The sequence below is a fragment of the Lissotriton helveticus genome, chromosome 4_1 (assembly GCF_964261635.1).
Source record: "Lissotriton helveticus chromosome 4_1, aLisHel1.1, whole genome shotgun sequence".
NCBI classification, from domain to species: Eukaryota; Metazoa; Chordata; class Amphibia; order Caudata; family Salamandridae; genus Lissotriton; species Lissotriton helveticus.
The window spans coordinates 701,919,198-701,939,148 of NC_136063.1; the positions used below are offsets into that span (position 1 = coordinate 701,919,198).

The 19,951-nt window shown below is 51.0% G+C and overlaps 1 protein-coding gene across 1 annotated transcript in view; it reads left to right on the forward strand.

The window, feature by feature from the left end:
- Nucleotides 1-19,951, forward strand: part of PRKDC (protein kinase, DNA-activated, catalytic subunit) — a 3,158,350-nt gene that overhangs the window by 359,535 nt on the left and 2,778,864 nt on the right. Inside the window, exon 23 of the mRNA XM_078687323.1 lies at nt 17,040-17,130. Coding sequence (XP_078543449.1) covers nt 17,040-17,130 — 91 coding nt within the window. The remainder of the gene's footprint in view (nt 1-17,039; nt 17,131-19,951) is intronic.

Below are 19,951 nucleotides of genomic sequence, written 5' to 3' on the forward strand. Positions count from 1 at the left end.
CCCACAGTGGTGTCATTTGGGTGATGGTTCCAAAGCATTTGAGACGCCTGTTGGCCCGGTACCAGAGCTGCACGGAGTGCTGCGTTGGGCCTATCAAGTCTGAAGGTGGACGGGGGCTGTAGAGATTACCCAGCAGTCCCCTGCCTTCCAAAGAGTGTCTATCAGCAAGGTATGCAGGCTCAGTTTGCGAGGCATGTAACCAGAAATTAATCTCTTTAAATGTGCCGCCCAATAGTAAAGTTCTATATTTGGAAGTGCAATTCCCCCATCGTACCAACTTCTAGTCAATTTATCTTGTGCGATTCGGCGCGGCCCTCCACCCCACAGCAGGGGGGATACTGTTGCAGCAATAGTTTTAAAGTATCGTGCAGGGACCAATGAGGGGGTATTTTCAAGCACGTAAAGGAAGCGGGGGAGCGCCATCATTTTATACAGCGCTGCCTTACCTAGAAGCGTGAGAGGGAGAGTCTGTCACACCTTCACGTCACGCTTGAAACGTTCCAAAAGGGGGCCGAGATTTAGGCTGTAGAATTCGTCGGGGTCCAGCGTTATAAAGATACCCAGGTATTTGAATGCAGCTGTAGTAGCCCTTAGGGGGCAGGTCAATGGCAGAACAGGCGGCGGACCAGAAAGGATAAACAGGATGGACTTAGTCCATTTAATCTTATAACCTGATACTCTACCAAACTTTTCGCTTACATTCAGTAATTCGAGAATAGATTTTCTAGGGGAGGTGAGATACAGGAGGATATCGTCTGCATATAGGGATATACGATCCTCCCATACTTCAGTCCACCGGAGCCCCTTGATGGAGGGTTCCCATCTGAGCCAGATCGCAAGTGGTTCCAGGATCAGTGCGAATAGCAACGGAGACAGTGGGCATCCCTGTCTCGTGCCTCGGCCAAGTGGGAAGTCACGTGAGATGTGTCCGTTTGAGACAACATGCGCTAGTGGTTTAGTGTATAGCAAACAAACCCAAGCGCAAAATTTGGGACCAAATACCATGTGTTGGAGCACTGAGAATAAATAAGGCCATTCGACTGTATCGAACGCCATAGTGGCGTCAAGGGAGAGGATGACAGCAGGGTCTTTGAGATAAGGAGAACGTGCCAAGACCGCATGAAGCCGACGGAGGTTGAGGGCCGTGGTCCGATGTGGCATGAAGCCAGATTGGTCCAGATGCACTAACGTCGCCAGGTGAGGAGTAAGTCGCAGCGCTAGCAATTTGGCGAGGATCTTAGGCTCCGCGTTAATGAGTAAGATTGGACGGTATGAGGCACAGTCTGTCTTAGGCCTACCAGGCTTGTGGATCGCAACAATCGTGGCTAGTCGCTGATCTCGCGGCAGCTCTCCTAATTCAAGACTGTCGGAGATCATGCTTAGGAAGAAGGGGGCTGTCGATTGTATCAGTCTCTTGTGCATTTCAACTGGGAGTCCATTTGGCCCCAGCGCCTTGCCAGACGCTAATGCATAGGTAGCTGTCTGCACTTCATCGGTGGTAATGTCGGCCTCCAATAGAAGCGCTGCCTCCGGGGAGAGCTTAGGTATTGATAGATCCTTAATATATTCGAGAAACTGGTCAGGTCTCTTTTGGTACCACTTATCGACCAAGTCAAAAGTTTGGGGGATAGGCTTGACCGTTTTGAACAGGTTACCAGGGACAATTTCTTTTCCCTGAAAACCCTGTTCAAACTACAGCCGAAGCCTAGCGAGGATAGGACAGTTAGGAACACTGGGAAAGAGGTTTTAGTGAGTCATCCTCCTGGAGATCAGTCGACACTGCCGCCTAAGCCACCAGCCTCTGAGAATGCTTCTTCGGTCGCCTCCCAGGCTGGTCCGAGGCAGACAAGGCCGAATGTCTCCACTCATGCTGCCCAAGTGCTTGCTATTCCTCCCCCAGTTGTAACAACCCCTGTGCCTAACCTAGGTCATAAGAAACATCAGAAGGGAGGGACGGGGCCAATTTCACAACCTGGGGCCACTTCACACGCCAAATTCGGCACCCTGATCTACCGACCCCCTGGACCACGCACACGATTCAGCGAGGACATCGCCGACTTCGTCAGCCCGCATGCCCTCCCCTCCGCTGACTACATCCTCCTGGGGGACATCAACTTCCACCTGGAGAACAACAACGACCGCAACACCACCACCCTGCTGGACAACCTCGCCAACCTCGGACTCAAGCAGCTGGTGACCACCCCCACCCACCTCGCCGGACACACACTCGACGCCGTCTTCTCATCCAGCAAAGACATCACCTTCAGCCACGCCACTGGACTCCACTGGACGGACCACAGCTGCGTCCACTTCACCTTCAGAAGAACGACGACCCACCACCACCAGCAACAGGTTGCCCGAAGAAGCTGGAGCAAGATCACAGCCGACCAGCTCGCCGCTGCCCTGAGCCAGCACCCTCCCGCCAGCTCAGCGAACCCCAGCCAGGCCGCCGACAACCTCACGAAGTGGATCAGCAACTGCGCGGACGTACTCGCCCCACTGAAGACCCCGCCCAGCAGACCCGGCAGCAAGAAGGCCCCATGGTTCACCGACGAACTCAAGAGCTCCAAGAAGAACTGCCGAGCCCTCGAGAAAGCCTGGAGAAGGGAGCCAACACCGGACAACATGACCACCCTCAAGCTTGCCACCCGGAAGCACCACCAGCTGATCCGCGACACCAAGAAAACTGCATTCAAGGACCGACTGGACAACAACGCACACAACTGCAAGGAACTCTTCAACATCGTGAAAGAGCTCTCCAACCCCAACGCCGGAAACAACGACATCACCCCATCGCAAGAACTCTGCAACTCCCTCGCCTCCTACTTCCACAACAAGATCGCGGACATACACAACAGCTTCAACACCCAACCGACGAACGCCACGCCCGACTCAACCGAACCACCGCCCCCCACCACCACCCTCCGCGCCTGGACTCCTATCAGCACCGAAGACACCGTCCGCACGATGAACTCCATCCACTCCGGATCTCCGACCGACCCTTGCCCTCACCACGTCTTCAACAAGGCCGACGCTGTCATCGCACCCCACCTGCGGGACATCATCAACACCTCATTCGACACCGCCACCTTCCCTGAGAGCTGGAAGCACGCCGAACTCAGCGCTCTACTCAAGAAACCAACAGCGGACCCCACCGAACTGAAGAATTACCGCCCCATCTCGCTCCTCCCGTTTCCAGCCAAAGTCATCGAGAAGACCGTCAACAAGCAGCTGGCCGCCTTCCTTGAGACGAACGGATCCCTCGACCCCTCACAGTCTGGCTTCCGAGCCAACCACAGCACCGAGACCGCCCTCATCGCTGCCACCGATGACATCCGAACCCTGATGGATAACGGAGAAACAGCGGCGCTCATCCTCCTAGACCTCTCCGCGGCCTTCGACACCGTCTGCCACCGCACCCTAGTGCAGCGCCTCTACGACGTCGGAATCCAGGAGAAGGCACTGGAATGGATCATCTCCTTCCTCGACGGAAGAACCCAGAGAGTCCGCCTACCTCCGTACAAATCAAAGGCCACCGAAGTCATCTGCGGCGTACCCCAAGGATCCTCGCTGAGCCCAACCCTCTTCAACGTCTACATGAGCCCCCTCGCGGCCATCGCACGCCAACACAACCTGAACATCATCTCCTACGCCGACGATACCCAGCTGATCCTCTCCCTTACCAACGACCCCGCCGCCGCCAGAGCCAACCTCCACGAAGGAATGAAAGAAGTAGCCGAGTGGATGTCGACCAGCCGCCTGAAGCTGAACTCGGACAAGACGGAAGTCCTCATCCTGGGATCCTCGCCCTCCGCCTGGGACGACTCCTGGTGGCCCCCCGCCCTGGGAACTGCACCCAAACCGACAGACCACGCACGCAACCTGGGCTTCATCCTGGACTCCTCCCTCTCCATGACCAAGCAAGTCAACGCAGTCTCCTCGTCGTGCTTCAACATCCTGCGCATGCTACGGAAAATCTTCCGGTGGATCCCCACCGAGACCAGGAAGACTGTCACCCAGGCCCTCGTCACCAGCCGACTGGACTACGGCAACGCCCTCTACGCCGGAACCACCGCCAAGCTCCAGAAGAGACTCCAACGGATCCAGAACGCCTCAGCCAGACTCATCCTCGACATCCCACGACACAGCCACATCTCCGGACACCTAAGAGACCTGCACTGGCTCCCGGTCAACAAGAGAATCACCTTCCGTCTCCTCACCCACGCACACAAAGCCCTACACGATCAAGGCCCGAGCTACCTCAACAACCGCATCAACTTCTACGCTCCCAAACGACACCTCCGATCAGCCAGTCACGCCCTCGCCGCCGTCCCCCGCATCCGAAGAACGACAACAGGAGGAAGGTCCTTCTCCTACCTGGCTGCCAAGACCTGGAACTCCCTCCCGACCGACCTGCGCCTGACCCAAGACCACCTCGCCTTCAGGAAGAAGCTCAAGACCTGGCTGTTCGGGCAGTAGCAGCACCCCCCCCTAGCGCCTTGAGACCCTCCGGGTAAGTAGAGCGCTCTATAAATGTCTATGATTGATTGATTGATTGATTGGTGCAGCGACAACCCTTAAGGCTAAACCCACCACCCTTCCGCCCAAAAACCCTTCTCCACTGGCTTTTTCGCAGAAACCAACACGTAAGTGTCCCCCAGTCAACCTCCCCCCTGAGTGCCACCCGTTTGTTGTTGTCCTCACCAAAGTCCCCCCTATTAAGGATACCCAGCAGGAAAATCATCAGGCGCTAAAGAACAAGGTCATCCATTGGCTGAAAATCAACAGGCCCCTCCCTCCGGGAGTGGATGGCCTAATTCTTGGCGTACGCAGGGTGGGTTGGATTGGACACGGGAAAAAATCTCTTGAAGGGGATTGTGTGGTGGTTAATTTCCAAGACGCAAGAGTCACCCATTTGATATGCTCTCAAGGGCGATCCGCGGCTGGAACGGGTGTTGATGCAGTCGACTTAACATTCTTCTACCCACGGACCATCACGACCACTCCTCCCATCCATCTTGGACAACTCCCCTATAATAGCACTCCTGGGGGTCAATTTTTCTTAGGTAATACCGTAACGCAGGCGTGTACAAGCCCCGTTCTACCCTTTTGGGGAGCGGGGGGTTGTTGACTTCGTGAGGATGTCCATGAGCTTTTCGCGAATAGGAGGGCCGGAGCCGCTCCTCCTGTCCCTGCAAAAGCTCACAGCCCTTCGCCAGTATTAGAAGACCAGGTTGATGACGAAGCTTTAGGGGAATCTGGGGAGGTGAGGGTGCCACCCGACTTCTTAGTTGGGCTATCACTCGTGGGTGCCATAGGAACACCAGCTCCCGTCGAGACCTGCGGCATTGCAGCTGTGACGGACCCACTCATCAGGGTTCTCAGCTGGAACGTAGCAGGCCTTGAGAGAAAGTTGGCACTGCCCAACTGGGACTCACTTGTGGAGCAATACTCCATATGCCTGTTCCAGGAAACATGGTGTAGGGAGCCCCTACACAAGGCAGGATATTCTACCTACTTCTCACCAGCTGTCCCTTCGGCATCTGGTAGGGGGCGCCCCTCTGGCGGGCTCCTCATCTGGGTGGCCTCTGAACTCAATTGCAGGGTGGTGGTGCGGGATACCAAATGCCCGGATTTACTTAATATCTCCCTGAAAAACCCACAGGGTCGAGTCATTTTAAACATTTTTAACATCTATGCCCGAGGTACAAAGGGGGGTAGAGAATCCCCAATTATAGCTTGCCTGGAAGCCCTGCTGCGTTCGTCCTCTTATAAACATTGCACTCTGGTGGCAGGCGATTTAAACTGTACGTTTGAGCCCCTAGGCCTCGAAATCTCGCAAGACCAAGAGGCATATGATAATAGGTGGGGGATACCGCCCTTAGATCTCAGCCCCATTAAAAAGTGGACAGAGGTGGCACTTCAGTTAAACTCCATAACCATGGAGTTTGGACTAAGGGCCGCTAATGGCAGGACAGGATCAGATAAAGCAGGAGCCCACACATACAACAGGCCTGGACATTCGTCTAGAATAGATTATTTTCTTCTAGACGTTAACCTGTGGAGCATGGTCAAAGATATGGCGATTTCACCCTCCGTTGAGAGTGATCACAATCTCCTCTCACTCACATTGTCTGCTAGATGGTTATCTGGCACTGAGAGTAGAACTCTCTGTAATTCCATCCCGGATTCGACAGCAGTTTCTAATTGCTGTCGACGCCTCAAATGGGCAAAACTGTCTCTCTCAGAGGAGAAGACTAATGCCATAAGGCAACTTCTCACCACAGCTATAGACAACCCTGTCCCTTGCGAGGCCGGTTGTTCCTCGAATGTAACTACTAGGTTCTGTGCCCTAATGCAGGCTATCAGTGACCTTTTTATAGTACCGGTTAGCACCAACAGGAGGAATCCCCGTTTAAGGGCTAGACAGGGCTGGTTCAACGATAAGTGCAGGGAGGCAAAGTCGCTTCTCATCGAAGCAGTCAAATCCAAAAAGCCCATCAGGACCAGGGTGGCCAGAAGACACTATTCCCTTTGTCAGAAAAACGCAAAGAAGGAGTGGGAGGACAACTACTGGCAGGACCTCTTGGCAGCCAGCAAAAGGAGAGATGCCAAAGGCTTTTGGGACTTGGTAGGAAACAGGAGTCGCCCCGATGATACATTGAGAACCTGTAGTATTAATGCCCAGACCTGGTTCACCCACTTCCAATTACTCTACTCACCCATCGAAGGTCAGCTCAATGATCCCTTTACTCTCCCGCCATACATCCTAGACAGAGACATGGCCTTGTTCTCTGCACGGGATGTTACAAACCAGATTAAAACCCTGGTGCCACTAAAAGCTGCTGGCCCGGACGGTCTCCCAGGAGATATCCTCCGAGCCTATGCAGATGAATGGGGGGTACTGATTTCGGACCTTCTTAATGCAATCATTATGGGTGGTGCGGTCCCAGATTCCTGGAAGGGGGCCGTGGTAGTACCAATCTTTAAAAAGGGGTGCAGGGACCTTCCTGGGAATTATAGGCCCATAAGCCTAATAGATTCGAGTCAGAAACTGGTGGGGAAAGCTATCTTGGGGAGAATTTTAGAATGGGTGGATGACAATCACGTCTTGTCCGATATGCAAGCCGGTTTTCGGTCAGGTACCGGAACTATAGAACAAGTGTTTAGGCTTATGTTATTGTACTGGAAGGTGGTGGAGCTAGGCAAAGGCAGTCTTTACCTGGCCTTTATAGATCTAAAGACTGCCTTTGACCTGGTCCCGAGGGAGGAACTCTGGAGGGTCTTGTACGGTTTAGGGATGCCCCCGTACATACTCAACCTGCTCATCAAATTGCATAATGACACCTTTGCCCAGGTGAGATGGGGCCTAAATGGGGAATTGACCGATAAGATCAGGGTCGAGAGGGGAGTGCGGCAGGGCTGTGTGTTGGCTCCCACCCTATTTTCCCTTTATATTAATGGGGTGGTAGAGCACCTGCTCCGCGAACCAGCAGACGCCCCCACTCTGGGAGGCGTAAAAATTCCAACACTACTGTTCGCGGACGACACTCTCCTCATTTCAAAGACGCCCCAAGGTCTCCAGAAACTTTTGAATTCCTTCCAGCACTTTTGTACCACCAGAGGCCTTGTTATCAACGTGGACAAGACTAAGTACTTAGTCATGCACCCCCCCCCCGCAAATTAGGCCGTCCCCCGGTCCTGAACTCAACTCCCCTTGAAAGAGTGGCAGAATTTGATTACTTGGGTATCCGCCTAAGTGACTCAATGAACTGGACCGCTCATATCAATAAAATGATAATCGGCCACAAAAGGGTGGGAGGGGCCCTCCTTAAGGAGTACAGCAGTTCTACCAAACATTGTGTTGCCCCACTGATCGACATTTACAAAGCACGAGCTGTCTCCGCGTCACTCTACGGAGCCGAACTGTGGGGACAAGGTAAACTGGACTCCTTGAGCAAGGCCGAGAATACATTTATCAAAGATCTCCTTGCCATCCCGTCGAGCACTCCAACAGTTCCGGTACTAATGGATGTAGGCTGCAAAGCAATTGGGGATCAGGCACGACTTCGCCCTCTCGTGTTGTGGGCTCGCCTGTGGAGGGTTCCGGATCTAAAACCCTACGCTGACGGGTTAGCAGAGGTGATGCGCTCCACTGGTTGGCGGAAGATCAAATGGCTCAGGGAAACCAATCAACTTCTAATGGAATTAGGCTTGGAATCCTGTTGGCTTACCTGTTCAGCCCCCCCAAAGGACTACCTAAAAAAACTGTATTGGGATTGGGTCTCTGCGAAGCGCACCAGTAACCAGCAGCACTGCAAAGCCACTGCAGCTTTTCTGCTTATTAAAGATGTTGTTGTACAAGAGCCCTACATGGATTTAATCACCATTGCCATGGACCGGTCCTTGTATATCAAATTCCGATTAGGAACTTTACCCCTCGCCGACCTTTGCTCCAGGTGGAACAAGTCAGTGCCCGCATCACGTCATTGTGCTCTATGCTCTGATAAACCAGAGACTGTGCCACACTTTCTATTTGAATGTCCGGACTATGGGCGCCCCAGATCACGATGGCTTAAACCAATTTGCAGAGAACTGGGCACACGCCAGCACACGGTGGCCCTCCGGATACTTTTAACCAATACAGCCCCTAACATTGTTTGCGCTGTTTCCAAATTTTTAAAATGGGCTCGGTTGATTCGACTTAAAAGACTGGCCGTATCAATTTAATGCTGTTTTAGATAATTTATTCTACTTAATTGTGTTTTTATCTCTTTTATATTTAAATGTACAGTCTCTTTTTTCGACATGCTTTTTATTTTCTGTAAAGCTTTTATGATATATGCATATCGAAATAAAGCAATCAACCAAATAATATATTCATATGCCTCTGCAATCGTGTAGGCTGCCCGGGGAGCATAGATTTGTTCATAGTGGTCAGCTAGAAGATTGACTATACCATCCGGATCGGAAATCTGGAAGCCTGCAGGAGAAGTTAGTTGTGCAATGACTTTATGTGCTCTTTCTTTCCTATCCAGCCAGGCTAAGATTTTCCCTGCCTTTATCTCCCAGCTCATACACCTTGTGTCTAGTGGCTTGTATCTTGCTTAGTGCCATTTCTCTCTATGGGCCAAAACTTCCGTTTGTTTTAAACGAACCGTACAGGCGGTTCCTGAAGAAGGGTGGGCCTCCTGCTCTTCGATGGCTACGGTCAGTTCAGCCTCGAGGCTGTCTAATTCCGCCCGACGCTCCCGTTTGTGACCCAGGATGGATGCCATAGCTTGTCCCCGGAGGACCACTTTATACGCTTCCCAGAGCGTACTGGGTGAGTCCACCGAGCCCTGGTTTTCTTGAAAAAATTGTTTAGTGGTACGTGCGAGGGTCGACTGAATGGGTGCAATCTGGAGGAAGCCAGCATGCACCGGGAACATGCGTCTTCGGCAGACCTGGTGATGGGTGTATTTAAACAGTATTGGGGAATGATCCGAGATGCCTCTGGGGCGAATAGTGACCTCCTCTATACCCTGTAGGGCGTCTACGGACACCAGGAAATAATCGATACTTGTGAGACATTTATGTACTGCTGAGTAGAAGGTGTACCGTGTCTCATTCGGGTGCTTGAATCTCCAGCTGTCTGTAAGCCCCAGGGCATCTATTAAACCAAGAAGACGTCGCCCACCCTGTGCGTCCAGCCTAGTAGGGAATCTGTCCTGTGAGCCATCGACTATGTCGTTAAAGTCGCCCCCCATTAGGAGTGTCGCCTCTGGGAGTGTCAATAGAAACGCCGTAAGGGCTGAGTGGGATTGCGCATGGAGTGCAGGTGGTATGTAGACAGAGACCAAATTGAATAACCTTCCTTCCCACCGTCAGGTCAGCGCCGCGAAGCGTCCATGTTCGTCAATTCATGTTTGTCGCACCGCCAGTGGGAAGTTTTTCCTAATAAGAATCCCCGTACCTCTGGAGCCCGAGGAAAAATCTGCATGGGCCAACATCTGGTATGCCCATCTGTCCATAGCTCGAACCGCTGACCCAACCAGGTGCGTCTCTTGCAAAAAGACCACCGCAGGGCCACAGCGTTTCAGGTATTGCAGTACTAGGCCTCTCTTCACTTTATCTCCTAAGCCCCTAACATTCCAGGTAAGAAGGGTGAGAGTTGTCCGGTGAGCCTGCGGCCCATGCAAGGCAACTTCAGCCATTATCTATAGTGAGGTGTATCAGATATCTAAAATTGCATGTGGCCGCCAACCATTGCGTACAGTGAAGTGGAGCAAGAATCCAGTGCTGCATGTGGCCCGTAGAGCCAAAGTATTGTCCCATAGTGCTGTCAGAACCAGATTGTGTCGAACAAACAAATGAGAAACAGTCACATACGTAACAAAAGCTGTAGCATAAGTTACCTTCCCATCCCGCGTCCCACCCACCCTCCCTGCCAGGCAACCTACAACTGCCCGCCACCCCAACTTTGCAGAGTGCTTTATTTTCCCTCCCAGAACTGCAATACTTGCGTGTCGGGGGAGAGTCCTATGAGGCAGCAGCCTTTTGGAGTCCCTTAGGCTCCCCCAGTCCAGAACTTCAAGTCAGCTCAAGTGTCAATGTTCTTAGTGTCGCATCTTCTATTACAAAGGATTGTCTGTAGCTTGGCCAGCCCTATTCTTCTTCAGGATGTAGGTCACGGTGGGGCTCCTGGTCCCCGGGGCCCATATCTTCTGGGGAATATTCCCCCTCTCGGCGGCGGTGCGGTCTCGGTCTCCGGTCCTGTTAGTTCACCGGACGCCATCCCTCCAGCCATTCGAGGGTTGCCTCCGGCGTGTCGAAGAACCATGTTTTCCCTTCAGCCACCACCCTTAGCTTTGCAGGAAATAGCATGGAATATGGCAACTCTTGCGCCCGCAGTAGTTTTTTAACTTCAAAGAAACTACGACGTCTCCGTGAGACGGCTGCAGTGTAATCCGGAAAGGAGAGGGTTGAGTTTAAGATCCGGACAGGGGGGGAGATCCTTGCCGCTTGCAGAATGGCGTCGCGATCCCTAAAGTTGAAAAGACGTGCCAGTACTGGTCTCGGGGGCGCCCCGGTTTCGGCCTTCCACCAGGTACTCTATGAGTGCGCGCGACTGAAAAGAAGTGTGAGAGTCCCTTAGGCTGTAACTTAGTTTTTATCAGCTCTTCAACTTATAGGTAAATGTAAATTGACACTTGTATAGCGCACTACTCACCCGCAAGGGTCTCAAGGCGCTTGTACGAATACCGCTGTGGAACCCATCCTGGCTTTCCGTGTGAGGTGTCCACTCCTGGGCACCCCCAAGGTGGAGGCCAGGCATCCTTAGCGTTGTGGGGGCCGTTGTGGAGATTAAGCAAGCTATTGCCCAGAGTTGCAGAGTGGGACTCCATTATTGGAATAGGCACCGAGGCGAGAATGATCAGGTCTGTGGAATTTTGAGCCCAAGACCCGCCGAGGCGGGGAATTGAACCGGGGTCCCGGGCTAGACCTCTGCATCAGAGTCTGCCGCTCTAACCATTGAGCCACACTTCTCCATTGCCTGGGTCCCTTCCGTCTCTGGAATACCTATAATTCTGACGTTGTTCCGTCTTGCACGCCCTTCCTGGTCGTCCAGTTTGTCCGTGAGTAGTTTGTTGTCCTTTTCCAGGCCGGCCACCGATACTTGGAGGTCCGACGTGTCCTGGACCAGGGATTTTGCCACTATCTCCACGTCTTTCACCCTATCCGCCATTTTGTGGAGGTCCGCCCGCAGTAGGGATACGTCCGTAGAGATCGTTCCGACCGTCGTCTGGACATTTGCAAGTGATGTCCTCCAGTGATGTCCTCCAGTGTTACCTTCTCCCCTCCATCGCCTTCCTGCGCTTTGCCATGAGGTGGCGTTGTATGAGATCCTTTCTCATATGCATATTTGTCCAATTTTGCCTGGACAGTCTGATTTCTGGGCCCTCTGCCCACCATTTCACCCTGGGTTGTAGGGTGTGCAGCAGATGTGAACGCGGTAGAGCTGCTAGTTAGGTCGATATCACGCTCTCAAACTGCTCCGCTCCCAGCGTCCCAGTCCCTAGATATTGCAGTTGGGTGGAGGCGAGAAGGTTCGCGGCAGCGTGAATTGGTGGTCTAGGGGCGATGGGTGGGCGCCACTCGCAGCAAGGTCCCGCCGGCCAGGGGGGGCAATCACAGGAAGGAACAGAGGCGGCAGGAACGCCGTGTAGCGCGTACCGGTGTCTGTGTGTCCGCCGCCGGCCGCTGTAATTAATTTAGTCCCCGGTCTCTCAGGCCCCACCAGGCCTCGCACAGTCCGTCGTAGATATCTTTAGATGTGGGCTTCGGATGAGAAGCACGGAGGCATCGATGTGCGCCGCTCGAGTTCCGACGGCGGAGTAGCCCCTCGGGAAGCCCCAATTTAGCGGATTAATATGCGGATTGTTGTTTAAGGGCTGCTGTTACTCCGGAGCTCTCAGACTAGGCAGCCATTTTCCCACAAATATGCCTTTTAAACAAATTTGTATTCTGCCTTTTTAGAACTTAATCTACATTGGGTCTGAATGCAGTGGCGTAACGAAACTTGAGGGGGCCCCCCTGCAAAGCACAACAGAGGGGGCCCCCCTCACCCCCCCCACCGCGCGGCCCACCATGCCTCCCCCCGGCGGCGCGGCCCACCATGTACCACTTTGCCCCACCACGCAGAAATCTAGCATGTGAGGCACACAAGCCCCTTACCCTGGGTCCTACTCCTTTGTACTGTGGCTCAGTAAAAGGGGCCTAGTACATCTCCTCCAGCACTTGAGGCTTATCTGCTGCTTATAGACCTGCAATTCCTTGTGACTTGCAGGCAAGTGACATGACCAATAAAATATAAATAGGCCACGGGTGCAAAAGGGTTTTCCCAGCATGGCGGAAATCTGACTAGACAAACAAATTAGACTAGCCATCAGAAACTCGAGAGGTCCCGCCCCTCCCCTCGCCCTCCTTAAAATTATGAAAAAGAATACTTTACATTTCGCTGACTTTTGTACTTCGCATTAATGTGCATGCATTAATTTGACTGACTGACAAACGTGCTTAATTTGAGCTGGGGGTTTCTGGTGCTCGGCGCCTGATTGCCAGCTCCAGGGCTTATGACAGTCTGGCTAATTTAGATTTGAGGACAACAGCCCTTTATTAGTTGAATTTACATTTTAATGACTTCTAATACTGGCCTCCCAAACCATTCTTATAGCGTTGGGGCCTGGAATAGTATGAACTGAGAACTGTCACACTTGTAAGAGTGTGATGGTTAGTAGTTGTGTTTGTAGTGGTGACATATGGCAGCTGGCAGGGGCCACCCGAGGACAGCCCCGGCACTTATGTTTTTTACAAATTAAGCACTGGGTACAAGAACGGAAATTAGGAATGGAGTGAAGAAACTTGTCGCCTGCACCGCAGGAGGCTTTCCGTAACAAAACAACAAGACTTCTAAGCGGTTCTGAACTCCACCACCACCGGACATCATGGTATGGCATGGCTCAAGCAGCCACACAGCAGGAAACTCCAGTTAGCCCACGAAGGAGGATCGCAGTAGGGCCGGCTTTCAAGTACAAATGAACTCGCTCGGAGTACCCAGAAAGGCAGAAACTTCACTTCAGACTTATGCATGCCAGTCGGTGACGGTGTGCCTAAAAGCTTTATTACATACTCGCCTCCCCTCACAGCATTCTGGGAGAGGTAGTCCCACAGGAGGCAGGGTGCACTTCATATAGGCGCTAACAAGTACGAATCCCAACATAGAGTTAAGAGTAGGAATAACCATTAACTATCAACCATGCGTTTTTAAGGAGTGAGTGATAGTTGATGACAACCTAGAGATATTACTTGCTCAAGGTAAATAGCGGTAATTAATAAACCTGTAGAGAACCTGGACGGAACACTGAGTCCCCATCAAGGGCAAATCCCCAGGAATCGCTTTAAAAGACAGCACATTTCCCAGCACTTTAGAAAAGGCATATTTTTTTAAAGCAAAAACAACGCGTGGCTCAAGCTGGCCACGTGAAGCCTGCCATTGAAATTACAGTCACATAAATCCCACAATCAAAGCAATAACGCGGCGCATGTATTCATTAGGGGAACGCTGAGCCTCGCGCTCTTTCCCGCGCTCCCAGCCATCGCCTCACAATACAGTTTTAAAATTATTGACTCTACCACTTGAGGCGGGGAGGCAGGCGGGCGTCATCTCAAAAAGTGAGAAATTAAGTATTCGAAGGAATACATGTTTATTGAAAACATTTAGCCGGAAATCAATCAACTGCTATTTTTCGCAGTGCTGTTTTATTGTAAAAGCAGCCAGAACTTGGGTCAGGGAAAGAGGCGCTTTGTTTAGTATTTTTTCTCTGCCTTATCGAAAGTTATAAGTCATAGCTGCCAAGGTTTCAGATTGCTGTGAGTGACATTTTCATAATTTATTTCAGTGTAATTATAAGTGACATTTTAACGACTATGAGTGACACTTTCTCGCGAGCAAAATCAAGCCACGAAGAAGAGGGAAGCAGATAAATACCTGAAATTGCATCCATTTGAGCAATAAGAAACTCTAAGAAGAACTTAAAACCGCAGAAAAGCACCAGAAATGGAAGGGCACTGCCTGGAGACAGCCTGCTGTTATAAGTTGAGTGAGTGGCAGTTAAGATACTACCAGAAACGGTGATGAGGGTTAGCAGCAACTGCAACATACTATAATTACCGGTGGGGTATTGGCCTACGGTGACAAGAATTGCTGGAGTGAAGTGATCAGATCAGGTACTCTTGCGAGTGGCGGTGAAAACGTTTGAGGATCATCACAATAAGCTTGATTATAATAACGGAAGCAACCGATTTTGAGGGGAGGGATCTAATACTCGGGGTGCGTAGAGGTGAATTGATTAACGGTAACCACGACTATAGCTAGCTTGTCTATGATTCTAAGCGTGACCTCAAGGAGGGCAATCTGGACAAAGCAATTAGCCAGTCACTTCCCTTTTGGAACTCGCTCCCGCTATCTCTGACAGGCCAGTTTGCAAATGTTAGTACTTCCCTACTAACTATTATTTTGCGGCCCGGGCCCTCCCCATCATACTCTCCAGAAGTTTTTTTCTAAACCTCCACAGGTTGCTACTAGAATGGATTTGGAGACCGGGCCGCTGTCATGTTGCGCTGCCCATTCTGCAACGTCCGCTCACTGAGGGTGGATTAGGGGTGCCCAATTTCGAGCCGTATTACACCAGGGCACAATTGCAATGGGCTCTAGCCTGGCTGAACACACCAACACACCCAGAATCTTCGTTTATATGCACGATTCTATGGGGTACAAAAGTGTATACCTGGCTCTTTGAGTCAACCATACACCCTGAGCTTGAACGACGTTGCAATGACACAGGCAGGTGGGTGATCTTTATAATGAAGGAAAGCAGCTTCGAGCTAGAAGGTTTGTTGGACTGAACATTGCTCAATTCTTAACATATTGTAACTATCGCCCAGAGTTTAGCCCACGAGACATGGGGCACCGGTGAGGCTGCGCCACCTACGTCACAGACTTTAGACATATTTTTTACATCTAACACCACATCATGCAGCATGCTATCATATTTTTGTACATCTAACACCACATCATGCAGCATGCTATCATATTTTTGTACTCTGCCCTCTATACCTCGGGCAATGTAATTGTAAATTATAAAGGCCGGAGGCCCCGCAGCGCATGTGACAGGACGCCGGACCAGGTGTGCGCCGGACGGACTTACTTCAGTCTTCAAGTTCAGACAGTCCTGTCTGAGCGTGGACGGGCCTGGCTTTGTCTTCTCTGTTCTCTCTCTTCTTCTTGACTATGGCTTGGCTATGCGCGCGCCCCCTGATGCCACACGTGATGTCCCGCTCACGCCACACCTTGCATTTGCGTGTTTGCGCGCATGTGCTGCTGCAGTGCTGTGCCAAATGTAATCAGACCATTGGTCACTCACCAGCCAGCCCTGCCCCCGGCCACGTCGCCCGCCCCCCACGCGCATACGCGGCAGAAATTGACTTAGAAAGTGAAAGTCAAACAAGTGGAGGAGTAAACAAGTGTGTGCACGCCACGCCCGCCGCCCGCGCGCATTCATTCACCCTGTCCCGGCCCGCCGCCATTTCATCGATGATCAAAATCAGATTGATCGACTGGAAAAAAAGATAAACTGAGTGTGTATTATTCCTTGTATACACTTTATCTACACTCAGTCAGATTGAGATTCATCAGTGCCACCAGCCTCACTCAGTCTCACAAGGGACCGGGTCACACACAGCAGCATGCCCCGTCGGGGGCCCCCCCACCCCACCATCTAGGAGTCGGACTTGACTCTCGGGGGCCCCGCCCAAGCCGCACCATTTAGAAGACTCGACTAGGCCCGCACCATTACCATTTATTTTCGGAATCGACTGAGACTGACGTGACGACTCCCAGGGGGCCCCGGCCGGTGCGCCGCAGTGTGCACCATTTCAAACTCGCAGGGGCCGGGGCCGCCATTTTTTCACAGCCTAGTGTGCAGTCTTCACTGTGCGGCAGATCTTCTTAAGTGAGGGGCCAGGCCGGGGCCGGGGGGCCCCCCAGAGTGAGGGGCCCGGCCGGGGCCCCCCCGCACTGCGGGGGCTGCGGGGGCTTGTGTTACGCCAGTGTCTGAATGTTGAGAGAACTTGTTTTCAAAGTGGCTGGGGAGGATGACAAGGATGCATTTTTGTGTGTATATATCTAAAACAAACACAAGGAGATCTAAAGCTATATTGTTTGAGCTTGGGTCCCTATGGACAGTATATTCAAACTGGAGGATCACAGACTTTGTGGTGACTGGTAAATGTGATGCATAGCTTGGGATGTGGCATTGGGTGGACTGGTGAACTGTGTAAAAGGTCTTCAAATGTGATGTTCTTTTTTTTTTTCTCCAATGGAAAGTCTGTTGAAGTTCTGTTATTGGTATTTTCCATTGACTGCATCCCTGTTTACTGCTCTTTATGTGCTTCAGCAATACATACAGCTGTTTTATATTTTTTTTTTCTGATTCTAGGAAGAAGGTTCAACCTTGGCAGACGTAAGACTTCGAGTTGTCCGCCTCCTTGGTTCTTTAGGAGGGCAAATTAACCGGGGCCTAGTTACTGGTGAGTTTCATCCAATTTAAATCTTCTTTTAAGTCTTTTAAGTGTGTACTACTCCTTAGGCTGTTTGTTCTAATGGACACTTCTAACCATAGATTCCTACCATTTTGAGTTTCCCCCTAGATCCTAACATTTTGAGTTTCCCCCTAGATACAGAACTTTTCCAGCATTTGCTCCAGTGCACCAACAGGGGGTGCTATCAGACTCAATGGCGAAAGCACACCACCCCGAAAGTGACAGACGGAGCCATATATAGGTGCCACCCCTCCGTGCTGATATCTGTTCCTTTCATTCCGTGCCCTTTAGCGCAGATCCAGAGTTAAACTTTAAAACCTTTTCTTGGTGTTTTACCAACTTTAAAACAGTTCCTTGCACAACAATTTGCCAAGGAAAATATTTCCTCCCTGAAGACCACAGGGTTCAAGCGATGCCATGAAGGTAGGAAGCAGATATTGGTCACAGATTAGCACAATGTCTGCCTGTGGTTTTTGTGTTGCATAATTATGACTCAAAGCTCTGTGACTAATGCTCCTTGATACACCCAAGAGATATACCCAGGGATCAAAAGGCAAAACTGTACATCTTTGATCACAAGAAACTGGGCAGATCATGCTTCAAGCCATGAACTCGCTTTCATTCAAAGTCGTGGAGTTGCTTCAGTTGCAGGTCCCGTTCCTGTTCCAAGTAGCTGTCGCCAGGTAAGTCAAAGTCTATGGACAAAGTTTCCCACAAATACAAGAAGTCCAAGCAGACTTTTCTCAATGCTGTAACTCCTTCCCCAATGAGATGTCATAAAGTCTGCTCTCGAAGAATCGGACTCCCCTGTCTTAACCGACTCAATGCCTACCTTGTCTGACTCAATGCCTGTACCCTGAATGGTGCGGACATGCTTCCTTGGGCTGTGGTTGACCCTGCACCCTTCAAGGAACTATGCTGCTACTTTTGCAGGTGATTCCAATTCCTTCTGGAGCACCTTTCGGCCCCATGGAACTGCAGAGATCCCCAGACCTTTTTCTGTGGTGGGCAGTGTCCCAGCTCAGACTAACCCTGTTTGGCTCCTTTCCTGCCTCCAGCCAGCACAGGCCTATACCGCCACATCTCCACTGAAGGCCATGCCCGCCGTGGTCGGCGCCAGCCTTGGTTTCAGCAGCACTGGCCTCTATTTCAGTGGCACCCACCACAGATCCACTTCAGACACACGTTTTGGATCCAGAGTAGATGGAGTGCCGTCCTCTGCCAGTGTCTTGTTATGAGATAGCCAAAGCGGACCCCATGATTTGGGAGAATTCCAAGGCAGTTTTACTTCCTCTACACCAGAACTACCTAGAGGACCATGTTTATTTCAGAGGGCTTTGAAAACAGTCTACATGACAACAATGATGATGAGGAGGTGGAAAGTTAACGTCCCCCGATTACATTGGTACTTGCTTATATTTATAGAATGTCAGTAGATTCATTACTTCCTCTGAAACAGTCTGACTCCCCACTGCAGTACCCTGCAGAGGAGAATGCCTTTTATTGCAGTGCTGTAGAACGTTTGAAACTTCAGCTAACACAGTAGATACCACAGCATACTTGTTGGCGATCTTGCAGCGTGGGCTTGCTACTTAAGAAACCTTGCTGCCTTTTAACAAAGCTTTGACACGGACATTAAATGCAAGTTGGTACAAGCCTTGTTTCAACTCTGAAGTAAGTCTTCTTGTGGCTAGGTGTCAAATGCCTGCCCATGGAAGTCCTGCATTTTCTAATCCAGCAGCTGACTCCTTAGAGTTTGATTGTTCAGGCTTCCACCAGCAAGGTAAACCCCAATGCATTCCCCACTGCTTCACCAGATATGGAATCAAAGCACAAAGATGTGTTTGCTAAAACGGTCTTCTCATCCAGTCTTGTCGAAGGCCCCTGAATGCTGTCTGGCTGCTAAATGCATGCCATTCCAGTGGAATTCTGAAATGCTCAAGCAAATCAAGACAGATTGGACACAACTAAGTGTGTACTGAGAACTGGTCTAGATACTGCGGACTGTGCTGGTCATCCTATAGACACCAGTGTGATAAATATATATCATGCCTGGCTATACACCACAGATTTTTCTGGGGATGTACAGGCTTTTCTTATGTACCTGTCATTTAACTGCTAAAGGCGCTTTAGAGACCAAGCTGATTCTATGTTGGAGCACCTCAAAAAGAACCATCCTGCTATTTAAGTTTGTTATCCCCATCTGTTAATTCTACCAACAATACTGGAAATTAAGAGGAAACTTTTAGGGTCTTGCATATCCTCAAAGGTAGCCCTGACAAAGGACCATACTGCCTTTTCATGGGTCCAGAGGATGTGGTAGCAGAGGCCATGGGCAGCAGCCTCATCTTTGTCTTCCACCAATGTAACCAAGCTGCTTTGATTCCCCTTCCCTTGGGGGTGCGCTGCCGATAGGAGGCAGAATTTGTTTTACCTGCCTAGCTGGCATGCAGTAACCTCAGAGCACAGCAGGGTGTTACAGGTTGTTAAAGATAGTTAAACTCCCCCTTTACTTCTGCTCCTCCACATTTTTCTCCAGATATCCGCGGATTCTGCCTCCATATTTGCCCAGGAAATTCAGTCAGTGCTGACCAGCGGGGCCATACAGAGAGTTCCTGAGATGGAGATTGGCAGAGGGTATTATTCTTTTTACTTTTTGGTGTCCATAAAGAACGGAAGTCTCATGCCTATATTAGACTCCAAGTTACTCAACACTTTTCTAAAGAAAGACAAGTTCAAAATGTCAACCTTGGCCTAAGTCCTTGTTGCCCTGGATCCAAGGGACTAAATGGGCATCCTTGGTCTCGCA